At 43.5% G+C, this 23,500-nt stretch overlaps 1 protein-coding gene across 1 annotated transcript in view; it reads right to left on the bottom strand.

Annotated features, from left to right (window-relative positions):
- SPEF2 (sperm flagellar 2) overlaps positions 1-23,500 on the bottom strand; it is a gene marked incomplete at its 5' end in the record, with an annotated part of 550,273 nt that overhangs the window by 142,657 nt on the left and 384,116 nt on the right. Inside the window, one exon of the mRNA XM_030191922.1 lies at positions 10,911-11,071. Coding sequence (XP_030047782.1) covers positions 10,911-11,071 — 161 coding nt within the window. The remainder of the gene's footprint in view (positions 1-10,910; positions 11,072-23,500) is intronic.

The raw sequence follows: 23,500 nt of genomic DNA, 5'->3' as shown, positions 1-23,500 counted from the left end.
TAATCCTGTTAGGCCAAGGTGTCTCACCTGCACCACTTAGAGGGGCATATTCGAACGCAAACACCTATCTCCATGGGCGTTTATCTCCGAGACAGGGTCCGTGAAGGGGGCGGGCCGAGCCGTATTTTCGAAAAAAAGGACGTTTTTGAGCTGGGCGTTTTTAGTTTCCATTATCGCTAAAAAAAACAAACGCCCAGCTCAAAAACGTCCTAATCCGAGCCATTTGGTTGTGGGAGGGGCCAGGATTCGTGGTACACTGGCCCCCCTGATATGCCAGGACACCAACTGGGCACCCTAGGTCAGTGCGGTGGACTTCAGAAAAAGCTCCCACATGCATAGATCCCTTACCACGGGTGCTGAGCTCCCAACCCCCCTCCCCCAAAACCCACTACCCACAAATGTACAACATTACCATAGCTCTTAGGGGTGAAGGGGGCATCTACATGTGGGTACAGTGGGTTTTGGAGGCCTCCCATTTACCAGCACAAGTGTTACAGGTGTGTGTGTGTGTGTGAGGGGGGGGGGGTGGCCTGGGTCCGCCTGCCTGAAGTGCACTGCGGTACCCACTAAAAGTGCTCCAGGCCTCTAGGACTTGTTGCTGCTGTATAACCTTGGCACACCAGTTGACACCTGAAGACTAATCTCTCCGAAAACGTCCTTTATTGGAATAACCGCGTTTACTCACAGTTAACTGCAGATCAGAGGTTGTGCCCCACTGGCAATGAGTCTCCCTGGTACTGAGATTAGCAGTAGGTCAGAGCTGGCAGAATGCTGTACAATGCCCTCTTTCAGCCACATTCAAGGGAAGAACTAAGTTGTCTAACGTGGCTAACACAGGAAAGGGAACTAAAACTGGCTTACAAAAATGGCCACTACCACATGGACTACAACAGGAAACACAACAGGGCACACTCTGACCCAGTAGGCAGGGGGAAAAGCACCATGGGAGAAGAGCCTACCAACTACCAACATCGTGAGACTGTAACACAAGCTAATGAAATCACGGAGCCCAATACCCTACACCCACCACAATGCAATGCTGATGTGACCCTGTACTGCACCCGAGAGCCACATCTGACCCAGGGAAAGACTGTGACAGGATCGAACACATTCTGCTGTCATAGAGGTGGGTACGGCATTTGAGGCTGGCATACAGGCTGGAAAAAAAGTTTGTAAAGTGGGGGTTTTTTTGGTGGGAGGGGGTTAGTGACCACTGGGGGAGTCCAGGGAGGTCATCCCCGATTCCCTCCAGTGGTCATCTGGTCAGTTGGGGCACTTTTTTGGGACCTGTTCGTGAAAAAAAGGGTCCAAAAAGTGACCCAAAATCGCGGTAAAACGCCTTTTTTTTTTCGATTATCAGTTAAAGACGCCCATCTCTCCTCAGCCGATAACCACACCCCCAGTTCCGCCTTCACCACGCCTCCGACACGCCCCCGCCAACTTTTCCGTTTCCGCGACAGATTGCAGTTGGAAACGCCCAAAATCGGCTTTCGATTATACCGATTTGGGCGCCCACGGGAGAAAGATGCCCATCTCCCGATTTGGGTCGCAATATAGGTGTTTTTCTCTTTCGATTATAAGCAGGAAAGTCTTTCCCAGGTTCTGTCAAGAATTTCACTCCTACATCAGGTTTTATAAAAACAGTCTAACTTTACTAACAGTAACAGGATTGTATAAACAGTCTTTGCAAATAGTAAACTTGAAAACAATGTAATGACAGATTTAAAAAAACCTATTACTAAATCCATTATCACTTTCCTGCGCCTGGCAGGTTCTGTCCCATCTTGCCTGGAAGAGCAACCCGGGTCTGGCCTCCTGGCTATTCCTCCCAAAGTCTCACTGGGTGCTATCCCCAGCCACCAGACTTTCCCGTGGACCAGACCCTCTCTGCCCATTCTCTTCTGCTGGCTCTCCCACATCCCCTACACTCTTAGCTCATTTCTCTCTGTATCAAACCTAGCATTCAGCATGTTGCCACTCTCCTTCATACAACTCACTTAGACAGATGAATAAGCAAGATGGAACATGACTGCTGCAATATTGTAAGTGATTTATTTATGGCCATAAAGTTTACAATAATTGAAATTGAACTTAAATGTCTAACTGAACAATACATTAACAAACTACCAAACTATAGGACTGCAGGTAACCCAGCCATTTAAGTGAGATCACAGCAATTACATATGATACTGCCTTCATTCATCACTATGCTCACAAGGAAACCTTTTGCAAGTTATTTCTTGTCCGTTTCACAGAAATATAGATAAAGGTAGGAAGATAAAGACCATATGGCCTATCCAGTCTGCCATTCCATACCATCTATTCTCCTTATCACTCCTTTAGAGATCCTATGTACTTGTCCCAAGATCTCTTGAATTCAGATACTGTTTTCGTCTCCACCACTTCCACCGGGAAGCCGTTCCACGAATTCACCACCCATTCCATGAAGAGGTATTTCCTCAGGTTACTGCTGAGTTTAACCCCTTTTACCTTCATCCTAAGCCCCCTTGTTCCAAAGCTTCCTTTCAACTGAAAGAGACTCGCTTCCTGTGCATTTATGGTGCATAAGTATTTATATATCTCTATCATATCTCTCCTCTCCCACCTTTCTTCCAAAGTATACATATTGAGATCTCTAAGTCTGTTCCCATATGCTTTATGACAAAGGCCACTGACCATTTTTGTAGCCACCCTCTGGGTTAACTCCATCCTGCTTATATCTTTTTGAAGGTGTGTTCTTCAGAATTGTACACAATATTCTAAATGAAGTTTCATCAGAGTCTTATACAGGGGTATCATCACCTCCTTTTATCTACTGGCCATTCCTCTCCCTATGTACCCAAGCATCCTTTTAGCTTTCATTGTTACCTTTTCTACTTATTTGGCCACCTTAAGATCATCACATACAATCACATTCAAGTCCCGCTCCTCTTTTGTGCACACAAGTTCTTCACCCCCTAAACAGTACAGTTTCCTTGGGTTTTGCAGCCCAAATGCATAACCCAGCATTTTTTAGCATCAAATCTAAGCTGTCAAATTATAGAGGCTGCACAGAGATGAGCTTACCTCCTACATGAAAATGGCAACCACTGATTGCACTGAAATGTACTCTTACAGGGTTGGTTTTTAACACAGACTCAGAGAGGTGAAGGAGGTATTCAAGCAGTTTTTATGTAGGGCAAGATACCGTATCTAGGGCCTTGCCTTCACATCAGATGGCAAATCTCCATTTAAAAGAATAGTGGAATCTTTCCTGGAAGCAAGCAAGATTTTGAAGACACCCTCAGGCAGATTCAAGGAGAGAAATTCTACGCTCTCAATATCCAGGCTATGAGGGCCAAGGACCGGAGGTTGGGATGTAAAAGGGACCCTCTCATTCTGCGTTATGAGGGCCAGAAAACACTCCAATTTCCATGGCTCCTAGGAGGATAACTCCAGAAGAAGTGGGAACCAGATCTGTTTTGGTCAGAATGGAGTGATTGGGATCATTGTTCCCCGATCTTGCCTGAGTTTCAACAGAGTCTTCTCAATGAGAGGTATCAGAGGATACGCATACGGAACCCCCTCCCCCCCAAGGAAGGAGAAAGGCCTCCAATGCTAGTCTGCATTGTGCTCTGAGCCTGGAACAGAACTGAGGGATCTTATTGTTGAGATGAGTAGAAAAAAGATTCACCGAGGGTGTGCTGCACTCTCAGTAGATGTTGTGGGCTATGCCCTTATTGAGAGACCACTCGAGAAGTTGCATTACCCTGCTCACTCTGTCTGCTAGGCTGTTGTTCTTGCCAGCCAGGTATGTTGCTCATAGTATCATCCTGTGAAGGAGGGCCCACTGCCACTTCCATACTGTCTTGACACAGTGGCTTGAGACCAATGGAATGCCAGAGTCCATTGGGCACCTCTCAAATAGAGGCAAACCATGGGGTGACATACACTGTGGAGGCCATGTGGACTAATAATCACAACATCTTCCGAGGTATGACCTGCTTGCTGCTCTGGACCTGCGAGGTGAGTGCTATCATGGTATCTGCTCTTGCCAGGGGCAGAAAGGCCTGAGCTTGCAGCATAATCGAGCAGTGCTCCTATGTATTCCAGTCGCTAAGTTGGGAGAAAGTAGGACCTGGGGTAGTTTATGTCAAACCCTAGGAGCTCCAGCACCCAAATAGTTCTCCACATTGACTCTCACGCTCCTTCCTGTGATATGCTCTTGACCAGCCAATCGTCCAGGGAGAAAAACACATAAACTCCCAGTCTGTATAGTGATGCTATGACTACTGCTAAACATTTGGTAAAGCCCTGAGAGCTGATATGAGACCAAAAGGCAGAGTGCGATACTGGTATTGGTGTTTCCTTACTCGAAATCTGAGAAACTTCCTGTCAGACAGGTGCTGAGATATGAGGGCGGTGAGGAGGGGGATGATGGATCAAGGATATTGTAGGGTTGTCCCAAGATAGGAAGCACAGAGCAGGCAAGTACAATTTTTTGATGAAAGTAAATTGCAAAATCTGTGGTCAAAATGGTTGCAGAGCGAGTAACTGTCATCTGCGGAGAAGTTAACTGTGACACCATGGAGAATATTTTTGGGGGTCTTTAGGAGGCATTGTGAATTAAGATGGTGTAATAGTTGCGTTTTTACAATTTGAGACACGGATATTGTTGGAAAAATTGGCCTTATATCAGGAGAGTAACAAGTCAGTGTGGGATTTCCTCCATAGACATTCAGAGTGCCATACATGATGACGAAGGAGATGGAGCCTTTCATGGAACCAAGGTTGTCGAGCTATGTGTTTTTTAAGGGAGATTCATTCTGGGGAATAGTGGTCTAAGTATTGCTGAAGAAAAGAGTTCCATGTGGAGATTTGGTCTTCAAGAGGAAAGTAGGGAAATTGGGAAGGGAAATTGGAGAATAATGGAGATTTGCAACAGGGTTGAGGGAACAAATATTTCTAGAGGTGGAATGCACAAGGGCAGATTTGGGCAGTGAGCAGGAAAGCTGAAGGGTAAAAGAAATAAATGTATGGTCTGATCAGGGGACAGTTGTAGCAGAGGGTTGGGCAAGTAGGATAGTAGGATAGGATTGCGATGTTAAGATTAAATCTAGGGTGTGACCGGCATTGTGTATAACAAAATGAATGTGTTGCTCGAGATCAAGATCAGGCAGGAGGGAAAGAAAACATTTGTCCTGGCGGTGAGGATCGTCAATGTGAAAATTTAAATCTCCCAGTATAACCAAATTTTTGTATTGTGTGACAGCAGCAGAAAGGGACTGCACAAGGGGATCCTGCAGGGCAGTGTTATATGCAGGTGAGAAGTAGACAAGGAGAAGGTAAAATAGTTCAGAGAGCTGAAGTTAAAGCAAATTAGTATGTTGGAGAGTTTAGGAAAATGCAACATGTATGGGCATGCTTGTCCAGACGGGAAATCATTTTACATGCCGAAGTAACTACTCTGTTGTGTTTACATTCTGAAACGTTTCACTGAGGTTTGATAGTTAAAATAAGAACCACTAAAGGTCTGCATTTGGAAGTCCCTAAGGATGTCTCGGTGACACTTGCCCAGAATGCTTTTTCCTGATTTGTGGGCTCTTGCTGTTAGCCACCTGAGGTGGTCATAAACTGTGCACAGACTCACTACAGAGTGTCACCAGCGAGATATGGGGAAGCCACTGCTTGCTCTGGGATTGGTGGCATGGAATGTTGCTACTACTGTATTTGGGTTTTTGCCAGGTGCTTGTGACCTGGATTGGCCACTGCTGGAAGTGGGATGCTGGGCTGGATAGATGGATGGTCTAACTCAGTATGACTATTCTTATATTCTAAGCAGGGATTGAGTAGAGGATAAGGTAGGCGTGTGCAATTTGGTAAGCGGCAGAGTTGGGAATAATCAGCACTAGTCCTCTGCCTCTGTGTGATTGCCAATGAGTGGATAATATGGAGTAATTGGGAGGAAGGCACTGGTAGAGAATCGTCTCTTCAACAGGATGTAGCCAGGTTTCGGGGAGACATATAAGATGTGGGTGCAAAGTTTGAATGATTTCATAAATAGCGGCAGTTTTATTTTAGATAGACTGACAGTTGAGAAGTGAGCCTGAAAGCGTTAAAGCAGCAGGAAGAACAGCAAGCGAAGGCTTGTCAGGGTAGGGGAGAACAGGGACAAAATACAGGTAGCTGGAATGAGGCAGGTAGGGAAGGGTCTGGATAAGATGATAGCCCCAGTGGACCAGGATATGGTGGAGGGGAGGGACCAACATGGTGATAGCAATAGTTGAGAAAAGTGTATGTGTGTGTGTGGGGGGGGGGGGGGGGGGGGGGGGGGAGTAAAATCAGACTACTTAACGGTAGGACTTGAGCACAAGGAATTAAAATTACTGTGGTCACCGTCGCCGCCCCTGGTGTTGCTCCGTGGAGCTCGCCCAAGGAGCACAACCTGCTCCTTGTGTGCACGATGCAGCAAATTCCAGTTTCACATAGCTACCAGGTGTAACTTCCAGGGACATCATGGGGGATGGGGGGGGGCAAGATCAGGTCATGCAGAGAGCAAGGTATGCAGCAACAGCATCTGAAATGTAAGAAGATGCACAGGCAACAGTTAGTATAGCAGCATAACAAATAGACACAGCAAACGAGGATGACATGAGCCCTCTGTTTTGTCGCTTGCTATGGAGATTCCAAGCATGTTAGCTACCTTCACAAATGTATCTAAGATGCTTTGGCATTCCTCCCACTCCCAGCTATGAACAGAAAGTCATCGAGGTAGTGGACAATGTTCCTAGACCTAACCAACTGATCAACCACCCATTGTGTAAAGGAACTAAACTGCTCAAAGTAAATGCAAGATATACAGCATCCCATCAGGACAGATTTATTGAAGTAGTATGCCCCATTGAAGTGGAAGCCTAATAGGCGGAAAGAATCAGGGTGAACTGGAAGTAACATAAAGGCCATACAGGCCTGAGGATCTACCCTCAATCAACTATATGGCCTGGTCAAGGTACGTGTACTGTACTGAAAAAATACCGGGCCAATGAAATCATTTACTGAATTCCCTTTAGGTTATGAAAGGCTGTCATTTCTAGCTTGCTATAGCAACAGAGCAACACAGACTTGTTGTGTAATGCGGATCCGAGGTGACTGGCAAAATGGTTTGTGGAGGGCAGCCAGCTATATGTGGCTGCCTCATGTCTTTCCAATGTATAAGAAAATGTCTTTCCAATGGCAGAAGGAGGAATGTTTGAATCATCTATGCTCCACTGCCAATTTCTGAATGCATTTCCTTCCTATACAAGGCCTTTCTGCTCTCTTCTTCTTCCTGGTTCCACACTCCCCATCTCCAATCCTCTTCTTCAGTCCCTGGTCCTTTCTCTTCTTTCACTTGTACTCCTTCTCTCCCATCCTGGATCTTCTTTCTTTTTCCCTCCATCTTGAATTCGTTCTCCCTCTTCATTCCATCTTCTCTGTCTCTATCCCAGATTTGATCTTCCCTCTCATTTATTTATTTCAAAAATCTTTTATCCCACACTATCTACCAATGCAAGCAGCATACAACAAACATACTCAAAAAGCTCTACCTACATACTTTCCCCAATTCTTGGAGCTCTCCACACTTACTTGGAAGGCTCTTCCCATATCCTCTTTCCATCCACAAAAGTTGTCTTCACATCTCCAGGACTCCCTGCACCCGATTCTCCTCATATTCCCACCCAACCTCCAAAATCTCTTTTCCTACATCCCTGAAAAGCTCTTCTTCAATGTCATGTAAATGTTTTCCCTATATCTCTGGTCTTTCCTCTCCTGGAAAACTCTTACCAAATCCCCTCTTGCCAGTCCACTCAATGATCACCTTTTCAAACCAATCCTTTTCTTATCTCCCCCCCCCCCCCCCACCACCACCACGATAATAATCTTCCTCTCATCAACCTAACAGTATTCTCTCAACCCCTCCTCAATCCAACCATGACCCCCAGATGACCCCATCTTTTCATTGATGCCACTGTCTCTGAAAAAGTTCAGTGATTGCTTCCATTATCTGGCACCTGGAAGGATATGAGAGCAGTTGGTAGGAAGATCAGGCCCATCACCCAAAGAAATGGCAGGGTGGCATCAACTGAAATCCTCCCTCCCTCTTTCCTGGCTAACAGAGATTGTGAGGATGAGCGACTGCTGCCCAGAGCAGCCCTTAGATCTCATCTGCCAATGGTACTGAATGCACTGTACTTGATCTGATAACTTGTGACTCTGGGCAAGTCACTTAACCCTCCATTGCCCCATGTAAGCCACATTGAGCCTGCCATGAGTGGGAAAGCGCAGGGTACAAATGTAACAAAAAAAGATAAAAAATAAGAAAGAAGGAAAGCGGGTAAGGGCAAGAGGCAGGGGAAGGGAGAGGAGACAAGGAAAATGAGGAGGGGAGGTGTCATGGATTTAATATACTGCCTTTCTGTGGTTTAACCAAAGTGGTTTACGGATTATATACAGGTACATTCTGTACCTGGAGCAATGGAGAATTAAGTGACTTGCAAAGGATCACAAGGAACTACAGTGGAAACTGAACCCAGTTCTCTAGGTTCTCAGCCCACTGCATTAACCATTAGGCTACTTCTCATAAAGACACAGTAAGGTGGCATATGTCATTCACAGGAAATTCTGTAAACAATACAACATTGTTTTACCAGAAAAATACTGGTATCATGTCTTGAAGAGAATTATGGAGAATGAAGAAGTTACAATTGCTTGAGACATTCCCATTCCAAATAATAAAAAGTTGGCTGCAAGAAAAACAGAGATTGTGGTACGGGAGCAAAACATAAGAACTGAATTGATAACTGAGGGGTACAATAAATGCTAAGATGTTATTCTGTGTATCATGTGAAGAAAGAAGATCCTCTAGCACCAAGATATGCAGGCAGAGACCAAGAAAATGTGACATAAAGATACAGAAATATTCTCCATTGTAGTGGGTTCTGTAGTCTCCATTAAAAGGAATTTTCAAGCACGCACTGATAAGTTGTCTATACATGTTCATTATTATGATGTTCTCTTTGGAATGATGCAAGTATTATGGTGAGAGTTTGCAGCAAATTTGAGAGACAGACATCATGCTCCATGTACCCTGGCTTAGGAGTGAGGTTTATCATTCTCATGGTATATGCAAAATAAACCTATTTGGAGACACTACCCACTAATACCCCCATAATCCATGCACATACTACTTTTAGCCTCCTGATAAATACACACATACTCCACTTACACATCACACCCACCCATCATACCTACACATCTCCTGACTACCGATACACACACACACTCAGTCTACCTATACTCCTTACTGACACACAAAAACACCATACCTAGACCTAGTGGTTAGTGCAGTGGACTTTGATCCTGGAGAACTGGGTTCAATTCCCACTGCAGCTCCTTGTGACCTTGGGCAAGTCACTTAACCCTCCGTTGCCCCAGATACCAAAACTTAGATTGTGAGCCCTCCAGGGACAGAGAAAGTACCTGCATATAATGTGTACAGTGCTGCGTACGTCTAGTAGCACTATAGAAATGATTAGTAGTACCTTCCCCTTTAAGACAAGCACCCCACTACATTCATATACACCTCCCCAAACTTTCTATTGCCCTATTGAGTCATACTTCATCACATCCCTACCCTATTGAAGCCCTTACACTGACATGATTGAGCCTGCCAATGGTTGGAGAGGAAATGTACCATTGTATCATACAATATGTATTATTGGGTATTATTCTGGACACAGCACTTTCATTTTCACCCAAGGTTTTTTCTAAACTTAGATTGGGATTTTTCTTTTTACATAAACTTAGAGTGATCCTTGATTGTGCAGATACAGACTCTCTCCGTGCCTTGTTCTGTTTACATTAACTCACACAATTACTGCAATATTGTGTATGCAGGTATCACCAAGACTAACTTAAAATGCTGACAGACTCTTCTAAACACTGCGGCTAGGATCCTATGCAGGGCAAAGTGGCACGACCATGTCTTACCTCTTCTGAAACAGTTGCATTGGCTCCTAATAGACTTTAGAATTAAATTCAAAATATTAACTTTACAATAATAAATCTGGCTCTCTATCATCATTGGTCATTCCGCATACTCCTCAAAGGACTCTCCACTCTCTGACAGATAATAGACTGGTGTTGCCGCATCCCTTCAAACCAATATGGGAGTCAACAAGATCGAGTGCTTTTTATTTCTTGACCTCTGCACTGTATACAACTATATCTCAGACTTGAAAGTGCTTATACCTCATTCTGGGCTGCATTGAAAGCAGGGGCATAGCCAGAAAACAGATTTTAGGTGGGCCTAGGCAAGAAGTGGGTGGGCACCAAGTATTCTCCCCCTCCCCCACCAAAAAAAATATCTCAGCTAGCGGGAAAACGCTTCTTTCCACCTTGGCAGTCTGCAGCAAGCATGCGCTGAAAACTGAGCATGTACAGGTGCCGGTATCACGGAGAGTAGCGTTTTCATTACCATCAGGGGAAAGTCATCAGCTGGCAGAGCTTGGGATCCCCACCAGCTATCACTAAACGTGTGCTACTGTTGGGTGGGCCTGAGCCCTAAGTGGGTGGGCCCCGGCCCACCCAGGCTCATCTGTGGCTATGCCACTGATTGAAAGCGTATTTATTTCAGATGGCATTTGATAATCATTGATCCTGTACCTGAATTGTATGGGTATAGGGGCAGTGGGTGACAATTTCTGTGTGAATGATCTTGCTCACATTTGATAAGTGTGTGTGTGTATGTCTGTGTTCTCTGTCCTATGAAATTATGGCGTTCCATTTCTGTACTTTGCAATTTTAGTTTGTAATTGTGTAAAATGCCTCAAATCAGAGGTGGTATATTAAATCAATGATAAACAATAAATGATGTTCCAATTTGTTGTTACCTTTTTGGCTTGTCAAAATCTTTAGCTGGATCTCCATTAACTATGTCTAACAATGATATTCGAACAAACTCGCGACTTGAATCAGACAGAATAACACCTTCCATCCCTTGGTAGTAATCACGAAGAAGTCTCACTGTATCTTGAAAACGATCCACTTCCACCTTCAAAAGAAAAAACAGGTAGATTTATAAATCAAATTTAAGTATATTTAGAGGGGCATTTTCGAAAGAAACGTCCAAGTTGCGATTTGCATGTCTTTGCAAAATGTCCAAATCCAGAGGCGGGAAAAACCGTATTTTCAAAAAATGATGGACGTCCATCTTTCATTTCGAAAATACCAGCAGAGACGTCCAAATCCTTAAATTTGGACGTCACTAGATTTGGACATCCCTAGACATCGACGTTTCTGACTTTTGGCGATTTTCGAAACCAAAGACGCCCATGTCAAAAATGTCCAAATGCAAGCCATTTGGAGGTGGGAGGAGCCAGAATTTGTAATGCAGTGGTCCCCCTGACATGCCAGGACACCAACCGGGCACCCTAGGGGGCACTGCAGTGGTCTTCATAAAATGCTCCCAGGAACATAGCTCCCTTACCATGTGTGCTGAGCCCCCCGACCCGACCCCCCAAAACCCACTACCCACAACTGTACACCACTACCTTAGCCCTTACGGGTGAAGGGGGGCACCTATATATGGGTACAGTGGGTTTGTGGTGGGTTTTGGAGAGCTAGCTGTTTCCTCCACAAATGTAACAGGTAGGGGGGGTATGGGCCTGGGTCCGCCTGTCTGAAGTGCACTACAGTACCCACTAAAACTGCTCCTGGGACCTTCATGTGCTGTCAGGGACCTGAGTATGATATCTGAGGCTGGCATAGAGGCTGGCACGACATATTTTTGAAGATGTTTTTTGCGGGTGGGAGGGGGTTAGTGACCACTGGGGGAGTAACAGGAGGTCATCCCCGATTCTGACCGGTGGTCATCTGGTCATTTCAGGCACCTTTTTGTGCCTTATTCGTAATAAAAACAAGTCCGGGTGAAAACGTCCAAGTGTTCGTCAGGGATGTCTTTGCTTTTTTGATTATGGGTCAAAGACGTCCAAGTGTTAGGCACGCCGAAGTCCCACTTTCGCTATGCCTCCGACACGCCCCCTTGAACTTTGGACGTCCTTGCGACGGACTGCAGTTGGAGACATCCAAAATCGGGTTTCGATTATACAGATTTGGACATCTCTGGGAGAAGTATGTCCATCTTCCGATTTATGTCAAAAGATGGATGTCCTTCTCTTTCGAAAATGAGCCCTTTGGTCTCCTTTGGAAAGAGCTATACATATGGCATGCAACTGCTTACAGGATAACTTACAACACAAAAGAAGAGAAAAAATGCATGTGGGTAAATCACTGAATATACTAACAAGGAATTTAGCACTCAGTGAGGTAGGCTACAACACAATCCGTGAACTACAAGACAAACAAGGTCCCCATAAACGTCAATATTAGAAACAGAGAAAAATGAAGGCTTATAAAGACAATACAATCTATCCAGTCTGCCCATCCAAGCCATCTACTCTTTCACTCCATGTTCCAAGCTTTCTTGAATTCAGAGACAGTTTTCATCTCCACCACTTCCACCAGCAGGCTCTTCCACGAATTCACCACCCTTACATGAAGAAGTGTTTCCAAAGGTTATTTCTGAGTCTATCCCCTTTCACCTTCATCCTATGCCCTCTCGTTCAAGAGCATCCTTTCAATTGAAAGAGGCTCACCTTCTGTATATTTATGCTGCATAAGTATTTAAATGTCTCTATCATATCTCCCCTCTCCTGCATTTCTTCAAAAGTATACATATTGTGATCTTCAAGTCTGCCCCATACTCTTTACGTTGAAGACCACTGACCATTTTAGCAGCTGCCCTTTGGACCAACTCAATCCTGTTTATATCTTTTTGAAGGTACGGTCTCCAAAATTGTACACAATATTTTACAACGGACTGCAGTTGGAGACATCCAAAATCGGGTTTCGATTATACAGATTTGGACATCTCTGGGAGAAGTATGTCCATCTTCCGATTTATGTCAAAAGATGGATGTCCTTCTCTTTCGAAAATGAGCCCTTTGGTCTCCTTTGGAAAGAGCTATACATATGGCATGCAACTGCTTACAGGATAACTTACAACACAAAAGAAGAGAAAAAATGCATGTGGGTAAATCACTGAATATACTAACAAGGAATTTAGCACTCAGTGAGGTAGGCTACAACACAATCCGTGAACTACAAGACAAACAAGGTCCCCATAAACGTCAATATTAGAAACAGAGAAAAATGAAGGCTTATAAAGACAATACAATCTATCCAGTCTGCCCATCCAAGCCATCTACTCTTTCACTCCATGTTCCAAGCTTTCTTGAATTCAGAGACAGTTTTCATCTCCACCACTTCCACCAGCAGGCTCTTCCACGAATTCACCACCCTTACATGAAGAAGTGTTTCCAAAGGTTATTTCTGAGTCTATCCCCTTTCACCTTCATCCTATGCCCTCTCGTTCAAGAGCATCCTTTCAATTGAAAGAGGCTCACCTTCTGTACATTTATGCTGCATAAGTATTTAAATGTCTCTATCATATCTCCCCTCTCCTGCATTTCTTCAAAAGTATACATATTGTGATCTTCAAGTCTGCCCCATACTCTTTACGTTGAAGACCACTGACCATTTTAGCAGCTGCCCTTTGGACCAACTCAATCCTGTTTATATCTTTTTGAAGGTACGGTCTCCAAAATTGTACACAATATTTTAAATAAGGTTTCTCCAGAGTCTTACACAGGGGCAGCTCCTTTTTTCTACTGGCCATTCCTCTCCTTATGTACCCAAACATTCTTCTAGCTTTTGCCAATCACCTTTTCTACCTGTTTGGCCACTTTAAGATCATCATATATGATCAAACACAAGTCCCGCTCCTCAAAGAAGAGAGACCAAAATGATAAAAAGGATGGAACTCCTCTAATATGAGGAAAGGCTAAAGAGTTTAGGGCTCTTCAGCTTGGAAAAGAGACAGCTGAGAGGAGATATGATTGAGGTCTACAAAATCCTGAGTGGTGTAGAATGAGCATTAGTAAATCAATTTTTTACTCATTCCAAAAAGACAAAGACTAGGGGACACTCAAGGAAGTTACATGGAAATCGGAGGAAATATTTTTTCACTCAACTAATAGTTAAGCTCTGGAACTCTTTGTCTGAGGATGTGGTAACAGCGGTTAGCGTATCTGGGTTTAAAAAAGGTTTGAACAATTTCCTGGAGGAAAAGTTCATAGTTTGTAATTGAGACAGATATGGGGAGGCAGCTGCTTGCTCCAGGATTGATAACATGGAATGTTGCTAATAATTGGGTTTCTGCCAGGTACTTGTGACCTGGCTTGGTCATTGTTTGGAAACGGGATACTGGTTTGGACCACTGGTCTGACCCAGTATGGCTACTCTTATGTTCTTATGTATTCTTATGTTCTTATGTGTAGAGACTGAGCTAAAATGTGCATGCAGTTTTAATAAGAACGAGTTGAGTATGGACTTTGACCCTTTACTGTAGCTGGCACTTTGACCCTTTACTTTAGCTGGTAACCCTGTTGAAGCTCGTTTTCTGAGCAGTGTGCAAAATATAATTCTGGATTACTGAAAGATCGAAGCAGAAACATCATTTTGAGCATAGGAAGTAAGGCTGTTCCACATTTGTAATATATACAACAGGCTGGCAAGAACAATTCATTGGCAGCGGATAAGGACAAGTTGGATTTATTAAATGGATTTTTAATATTGCATTAAAGAGATTTAAGGGGAGCAGATGTTAGTAGTTTTGAAGGGCAAAGAGAGGCTGTGTATCTTACTGAGTGATAGATATTGATGTTTTATTAGATTATATGTTTAAGTGTTAGGAATGAAATTTATTAAAGATTTCATAGGATTTTAAAATGGAAGACAGGGAAGTCATTTTACTCTGAAAGAAATACATAGTAATAGGCCATGGAATACAGGGCTTAGATAATTTTCTGGTGGTTCACATTTGGATATTATTTTGAAGCCATGCTATTTGATTTGGACCTAGAATAGCTCACCTATCCATGAAAAACTGAGGCCAGAATTTACACTCCAGCAGATAGGCTCAAAGATGTCAGGTTAGCTTGACATTCTCCTTGAAAGGAGATCATGTCAATCCAGATAAGCTAATGAGAGTAATAACATGGACCAATGGAAGGTTCTGAACAGGGGGTTGTAAAATGGACCTATTGGAAATAACCAATGGTAGATGTCAGAATAAACTTTCCTCCCTGGAATTTCCCTAAACTTTCCTTGGACTGAATATCACCATGTCATCATTATTGCAGGGCTCAGGACACATACAGAACAGGGGTGGTGCTTGTCATTGAGGTCCATAATCAAGATTTCTTATAAAAGAGGGAAATGAAAAGGTTTTTTTAATATGGGGTGTGGAAGGTTCAGATCTTGCTCAGTGGCGAGTATATGAGGGAGGAAGTCTTACTAGCAGACTTCCCTGTTTTCAGAAAAGCAGATAAGCTTCGAGTTTGCACTTTGTCATTTATCTCAGAGTAAACAGGCAGCTAAGGGAATAGATAGCTAACCTGCTTATTTTCAAAAGAGAAGGGCGGCCATCTTCTGACACAAATTGGGAGATGGCCGCCCTTCTCTCAGGGCTGGCCAAATCGGTATAATTGAAAGCCGATTTTGGCCGGCCTCAACTGCTTTCCGTTGCGGGGCCGGCCAAAGTTCCCGGGGTAGTGTCGGCAGTGTACCGAAGGCGGGACGGGGGCGTGCTTAACAGATGGGTGCCCCCAGCTGATAATGGAAAAAAGAAGGCCGGCTCTGACGAGCATTTGGCGGACTTTACTTGGTCTCTTTTTTTCACGACCAAGCCTCGAAAAGGTGCCCAAACTGACCAGATGACGACTGGAGAGAATCGGGGATGACCTCCCCTTACTCCCCCAGTGGTCACCAACCCTCTCCCAACCCCCCACAAAAATTTTAAAACATTTTTGTGCCAGCCTCAAATGTCATACCCAGCTCCATGACAGCAATATGCAGGTCCCTGAAGCAGTTTATAGTGGGTGCAGTGCACTTCAGGCAGGCGGACCCAGGCCCATCCCCCCTACCTGTTACACTTGTGGTGGTAAATGTGAGCCCTCCAAAACCCACTGTACCCACATGTACGTGCCCCCCTCACCTGTAAGGACTATGGTAGAGGTGTAGAGTTGTGGGGAGTGTGCTTTGTTTTGGGGGGGGGGGGGGTTGGGGGGCTCAACATACGGGAGCTATGCAGCTGGGAGCAATTTGTGATGTCCACTGCAGTGCCCCCTAGGGTGCCCAGTTGGTGTCCTGGCATGTGAGGGGGACCAGTGCACTACAAATGCTGGCTCCTCCCACGACCAAATGCCTTGGATTTGGCCGTTTGAGATGGCCGCTCAGTTTCCATTATCGCCGAAAACCGATGCCAGTCATCTCAAACCCAGCCAAATCCAAGGCATTTGGCTGGCCCCAACCGTATTATCGAAACTAAAGATGGCCGCCCATCTTTTTCGATAATACGGTTCGGGACCGCTCTTTACGGCGCCGGCCATATAGATGGCCGGCGCCGTTTGATTATGCCCCTCCATGTAAACTATCAGTATGCTGGAGACATTAATGTTCTCTTTACTTTGGCTAGGATTGACTTTGCTAATGGTTAATGTTTTCTTTAAGAGTAGCAAAGAAGAAAGTATGATTTCTGTTGATTTAGACATGCTTCCTCTCTCATTGAAAACTTCTGTTTCTGTCTCAATAATTGATATTGTGATCTTTTCCTAATTGTTGCTTGAATAAAAGATCTTAACTTACAGAGAACAGTTACTTTCTTTAACATTGACCTCTGGGTTAAAACATAGCTTTTGGGAAGGAAGTTAGACATGTATCGACACTTTTCCCTTAATATAATAAAGATTTAGTATTAATAAAGCAAGTGGGTTTTGATTGCTGATATTATATGCTATTACCACTTTCATTAGATTGTGAACCCAGTATAATTTTCATTAATTTATACTATTTTTTATTGGAGATCATTAATATTGAGATTAACTCAGTCAACCTGCTCCCGGATAACCTGGAAGCATTTAGTGCCTCCTATTTAGGAGGCGAAAAATGGTCCTGCATTAATTCTGTGTCAGCCAATTAGCACATAGTAAGCGTAATGTGCTAGTAGGCTAATGCTTCCATGCCTATTCTCCACCTATGCCATGTCCCCTGACAGAAAAATTCTGAAAAAAATAGCAACAGGCAACATACTACAAAACCCTTTAATGCAATCGCACAGTAGCCTGTTTGCATGCATTAACCGCACTCAAAATTGCATGCAATGCTGAGATCCGTGTATAAATAAATGAGGGTAACAAGCCTTTAATAATCAATAATTGACATTGGGGGGGTGGGGAGGGGTAGAGCAAGAAGGCCGACAGCTAGAGCTGAGTGTCTTGAACAGTTTTCCTTGGGTTTAATAGCTTTATTTTTCTCCTGATGGGGAAGAAAATAAAAGATGGAAGCCATGGGGATAGAGAAATTCCACCTGTGACTTCCTCCTACAGTCTGATGGACTGTCATCTTACACGTCCAGATCCAATGAGTCAACCCAGTTCTCTGCCGCTTGCAGCACCGCAAGAGCACAGAGTGGTGGCTCCATTGGCTCTGGATATCTCGTTGAGTCTGGGCCTGTGGCAGCAGAACAAAGAGCAGGAAGCTCCAGTGAGGGAATCAATCTGTCAGTGACTGAGGAAACTGCTATTACTGCCAAGACACTGAGTATGTTACAGGGGTCTGGTGGAAGTACATCTAAAATGAGGATAGTGGAGTTCGAATTGGCAGCATTCCTGCAAGGTCAGCAAGATCTATTCCCACTTTCACTTTCACACTGCAGCATTCATCTACAATATCACTGGACTCAATATGGATGGCTACTGAATTGCTGGATAAGCTTCTTTCCTTACAATGCATGGCACAGGCATTCCAGAACACAGATTTCTCTGAAAAATGTAAAGTTCTTACATCTCCAAATTCAAGTGTCTGACACTAACGTAGAATCTGTGGTGCACCATAATGCAGCCTTAATAAAAGATAATATTCTTCTTTACTATAAGATAGAGAATTTTGAAAATATTCTACATAATAAGAATCTGCATTTGATTAACTTTCCACAAGTATCCTCAAGTGGGGACATGAGTCTAGAATCACAGGTCATCCTGGAATTTGAGGTACCACAGAGCTCATCTCCCGTTCATATTGGTGGCCCACTCAAAAAAAATGTAAAGGAAGCAAGCGTTCATTGGGGCCTTCCTTTTTTGGATTGTTTTTTGGATTCTTGCTGGCAAGTCCGCAGGTCTCCTCATGCCTGTTGTCAAGTCCACTGGTCTCCTGGTTCCTGCTGCCAAGTCCGTTGGTCTCCTGGTTCCTACACTGCTAAGCTTCAGTCTTGTCTCCAGCTCTTGTCTTGCCAAGTTTAAGTTAGTGTAAGTTCACATGCCAAAACTGGGCACTAGAATATGCCAATAAAGAGCATAGCACCTTTTACAGAATAGAGCTGAGCACAAATTTTTCCTGGCCCCTACTTTTTAGTGCCATTTACTGAATCTGATCCTAAAAGGATCCTTTTACTAAGGTACACTAATGATTAGCACATGCTAAATGCTAAAACGTTCATAGGACTACAATGGGCTTCTTAGCATTTACCACACACTAATCGTTAGTGCACTCTAAGGGCCCTGTTTACTAAGCCGCACTAGAGGCGTGTTAGTGCTTTTAGCGTGCGCTAACTGTGTAGGCGCCCACAATATTCCTATGGGTGCCTATAAATTAGAACGTGCTAAGTTCGTGCAGGCGCTAAAAACGCTAGCGTACCTTAGTAAACAGGGCCCTAAATCTGTTAGCACACCTTAATAAAAGAATCCCTAAGTGTTTTACACCCTTTATTAAAACAGCCCCATGTTTTATTTTCAAATAATTTTCTATTGCTAAGACATCACAGTTATATAATGTATTAAAAATAAAAACATAATAATTGCATGTTTATTTCTATCCAAACAATAAAGTAAAATATCCAGATGCTTTAAATTTTTCTGTGCAAATGTAAAAATATATCACCCTAACTTTTCACTCAAGATATGATGCTTTGTTGAAAACTAAATGTTATGTTTTAGAAAAGTGAGAGACCGTCAATTTGACTTGCTGGATATCAGATACTTTCGCATTCCAACTGGGCTAATAATAGGGCTAATTTATTTAGCATATTGCCACCTTTGCCCAAGCAAGCTTGCATATCACCCATGTGTTAAAAAGTGCATAATACAGCAACTCAACACAAGTGGCCATTTAGTCTAGTGCCCTGCAATAATTCACCATAAAACAATAAAAAACAAATTAAAGACTCTGTCAAACTTCTCATATCCTGTTCAATACACTTGCTTTTTGTTGAAAGCTAAGGTCCAACAAAGCTCCCTGTTTTGAATTCTGCTTCAGGGACCTATTCAATACTCACTCAACCACAACTTCATCAAGGTATCAAAAATTAATTCAAGCTGAAATTATTCAGGGTCTTAGCGTTCAACAAAAGCAACTGAACTGGACAGAGCATGAGATAAGTTTGTCAGTGTCTTTAATTTAGAATTTATTGTTTTATAGTTATCAATAGAAATCAAACAAAATAAAACATGGAAAAGAAAATAAGATGATACCTTTTTTATTGGACATAACTTAATACATTTCTTGATTAGCTTTCGAAGGTTGCCCTTCTTCGTCAGATCGGAAATAAGCAAATGTGCTAGCTGAAAGTGTATATAAGTGAAAACATTCAAGCATTACTATGACAGTCTGACAGGGTGGGAGGAGGGGGGTGGGTAGGAAGTATGCATGGGGACATCAAAGCATATCATTGATATTCTAACAGGGTGGGTGTGGATAGGTGAGGGGAGGGTGATCAACAGAGACATACAGCTTTATGGTTTATAATGGGCTAGGAACCCCAGATCCTTGTTAAGTCCTTTCTGTTGGGTGTTAAAATATTCAATCATTCTGACTTCAAAGGTCTTACGTTCTTGTATGGTTTTAAAGTTACCTTTCAGTATTCTGCACTATCCCCCAAAATCTATATATGGCACTAAAAATTGAGCGCACAAATTTGGGTGCGTGCCCAATTTGCGCACACAATTTAATTGAATAACAAGCCAATTAGTGCTGATAATTGGGTGCTAATAATTATCAGTGCTAATTAAAATTTACATGTACAATTTTAGGTATTAGGCTCCAATAGTTTTACGTGCAGCTCCAAAAAGTGGATGTGACCATGGGAGTGTCATGGGCAGAGCGGGGGCATTCCTGCAATTTATGCATGCTGTTATAGAATAAGGGGGATCTGAGCCTAATTTAGATATGAGGATTTACACCAGAGTTTAGTTAGTGTAAATCCTTGTGCCTAAACTTAGGCGCGAATCCCTAATACCATTTATAGAATAGAACTTAGAATGTTTTTTTTGGTGTTGGTTTTTTGGTGCCATTTATAGAATTAAGTCCTTTATGGACACTTGCTCCCCTTTTACAAAACTGTGCTAGCAGCTGCTGGTGCGATAATGCTGACACAGCTCATTCAAAGTGAATGGGCTGTGTTGGCATTGTTGTGTGGCTTTGTAAAAGGAGGGTTGGTGTTTTGAATTGCTGTATTACACACTTTTTTCACACATGGATGGGAGACCGATGATGTAAGTAAGTAAGCTGGCTCAGGCACTGGTGACAATACACTAATTAGACCTATGGTGCAATAACTTGCTGTCAGAATGTGCAAGTATCTGATACCCAGTAAGTCAAACTGATGGTCTCTCAATTTTCTAAAAATGTTTCTCTAACATGTAGCTTTCAACAAAGCATCATATGTCCATCTTGGGAGTTATTATATTTATAAATTTTTTCTGTGACATCTATTTAAAGATATCTTACAGTAATATTATATAAGAAAAGAAATTATAGTCCTTCTTAAATAATAGCATAAAGACTTAGAAATGTTTAGTGAGGTAAAACTTTCTAAAGAAGAAACCAAGTTGATTTTGCATCGTTTGGAATATCTTTAATCTTTAAGTTAAGCCACCAAAATTAGCACCTGTCAGTTTTGATTTATTAGACCAGTACTGTTAATAAGAGGCTGTAACCGACAAAACGATGTTATATATCCATGGGAACATGCACAAAACCACATTCACAATACATGGTAGAGAAATCTCACAAGGTGATGCCTTTTCTATCCATCAGGTTTATAACAGAAACACAAGCAACAAGGTACAGAGACCTAAAGAAAAACAAAGGTCTGACAGAATTTGCCTTTTTTTAACCTGAACTGATTAACTGATTGACTATTTATTAGTATTTATGAGACATCTGCTCATAGCATGCTCCACAAAACTTAACAACAAAACATAATTCAGCAAAAACCCCAAAACAAAACAACTGCTTTGTATCACAAAGTAAAACTAAGCACTTCTTTCCTAGGAATCAAAATGCCACAAAGGTTTGATTGAAACTTTAGAACCTTGTTTCAACACATCATTGCTTTTTAAAAGGAATATTTTAGCTGTATTACATACTGAATATATGGAGGGCAGACTTATACGGTCTGTGCCAGAGCTGGTGATGGGAGACGGGACTGGTGGTTGGGAGGCGGGAAATACTGCTGGGCAGACTTGTACGGTCTGTGCCCTGAAAAAGGCAGGTACAAATCAAGGTAAGCACATTACATATGGTGTAGCAAATAGTTGGATTGATGAGAAAGCTGGCCATGGTTGAACTGAAACAGATATAAGCTCATGGGCTGTCTGAGGATCTATCTATCGCTTTAAGATTAATATGATGGTATTGAGTTTATTACTGTATCATTAATACCAACACAGGTTCCCTCCACTGTTAGGTATATTATGAAGTAACATAAAATCCTGCAAAAAGTACGCTCAGAATCCATACCAAACCTGCCATACCATAACAGTGCTAACTGCTAGGACTCATACTATACCAATCTCATTACATATGGGGGAGCTCAGATGGGTGCTCAGAGGGGAGAAGGAGATTGGGGAGGGTGGGGGAGCTCAGATGGGTACTCAGAGGGGAGAAGGGGACTGAGGAGGGGAGTGCTCAGATGGGAGAAGGGGTCTGAAGCTGGAACTGGGGTCTGACAAGGGGGCAGGAGGGAAAATGGGTCCATGCCTGGGGCAGGTGGGAGAACGGGTCTGGGGCTGAAAAGGGGGGATGCAAGGCATGTGATGGATGAAGGGGGCTGGAACTAGGAGCTGAAAAGGAGGGTAGTTGGGATAAGGGGGCTAGTACTGGAACTGGGGGCTGAAAAGGGGCAGGGGCTGAAACTGTGGGGACTAGGGGCTTTAAAGGGGACAGGGAGAACTGGCTGGGGCTGAAGCTCGGGACTGAGAGAAAAGGGCTGGGGTTGAAATTAGGGGCTGAGAAGTGGCTGGGGGCTGAAGCTTGGGACTGATGGGAGAAAAGGGCTGGGACTGGTGGGATAGTGGTGCTGAAAAGGGGGGCAGGTGGGAGATGTGGGTTGGGGCTGGAACTAGGGGCAGGTGGAATAAGGGGGCTGGAACTGGGGGCTGAAAAGAGGGGGCAGAGAGAGAGAGGACAGACCCTGGATGGAAGGGGGGAGTGTAAGGGAGGGCAGACCCTGGATGAATGGGAGAGGGAGGGCAGACGGCTTGAAGGGGCAGAGAGAAAGGGCAGATGGTGGGTGGAAGGGGGAGAGAGAAAGAGGGAAGACTGGGGCAAATGGTGGATGGAAGGGGCAGAGATAGAGGGCTGATGTGGATGGAAGGCACAGAGAGAGAGAGGGCAGATGTTGATGGAAGGAGGAGAGAGATGGCAGACTGGGGCAGATGGTGGATGAAAGGGGCAGATGTGGATGGAAGGGGCAGAGAGAGAGAGAGGGCAGACACTGGATGGCAGAGAGAGAGTGAAGACAGATGCTGGATGGAAGGAAGACAGTGAAAAGAAGATGAGGAAAGCAGAAACCAGAGACAACAAACTGTAAATATATATTTTTATTATTTTGCTTTAGGATATAGTATTAGTACATAAGTACATAAGTACATAAGTAGTGCCATACTGGGAAAGACCAAAGGTCCATCTAGCCCAGCATCCTGTCACCGACAGTGGCCAATCCAGGTCAAGGGCACCTGGCACGCTCCCCAAACGTAACAACATTCCAGACAAGTTATACCTAAAAATGCGGAATTTTTCCAAGTCCATTTAATAGCGGTCTATGGACTTGTCCTTTAGGAATCTATCTAACCCCTTTTTAAACTCCGTCAAGCTAACCGCCCGTACCACGTTCTCCGGCAACGAATTCCAGAGTCTAATTACACGTTGGGTGAAGAAAAATTTTCTCTGATTCGTTTTAAATTTACGACACTGTAGCTTCAACTCATGCCCTCTAGTCCTAGTATTTTTGGATAGCGTGAACAGTCGCCTCACATCCACCCGATCCATTCCACTCATTATTTTATACACTTCTATCATATCTCCC

The sequence above is a fragment of the Microcaecilia unicolor genome, chromosome 2, assembly GCF_901765095.1.
Source record: "Microcaecilia unicolor chromosome 2, aMicUni1.1, whole genome shotgun sequence".
Lineage (NCBI taxonomy): Eukaryota > Metazoa > Chordata > Amphibia > Gymnophiona > Siphonopidae > Microcaecilia > Microcaecilia unicolor.
Note: the sequence above shows the minus strand (reverse complement) of the source record. Positions and strands in the feature narration are given on the sequence as shown.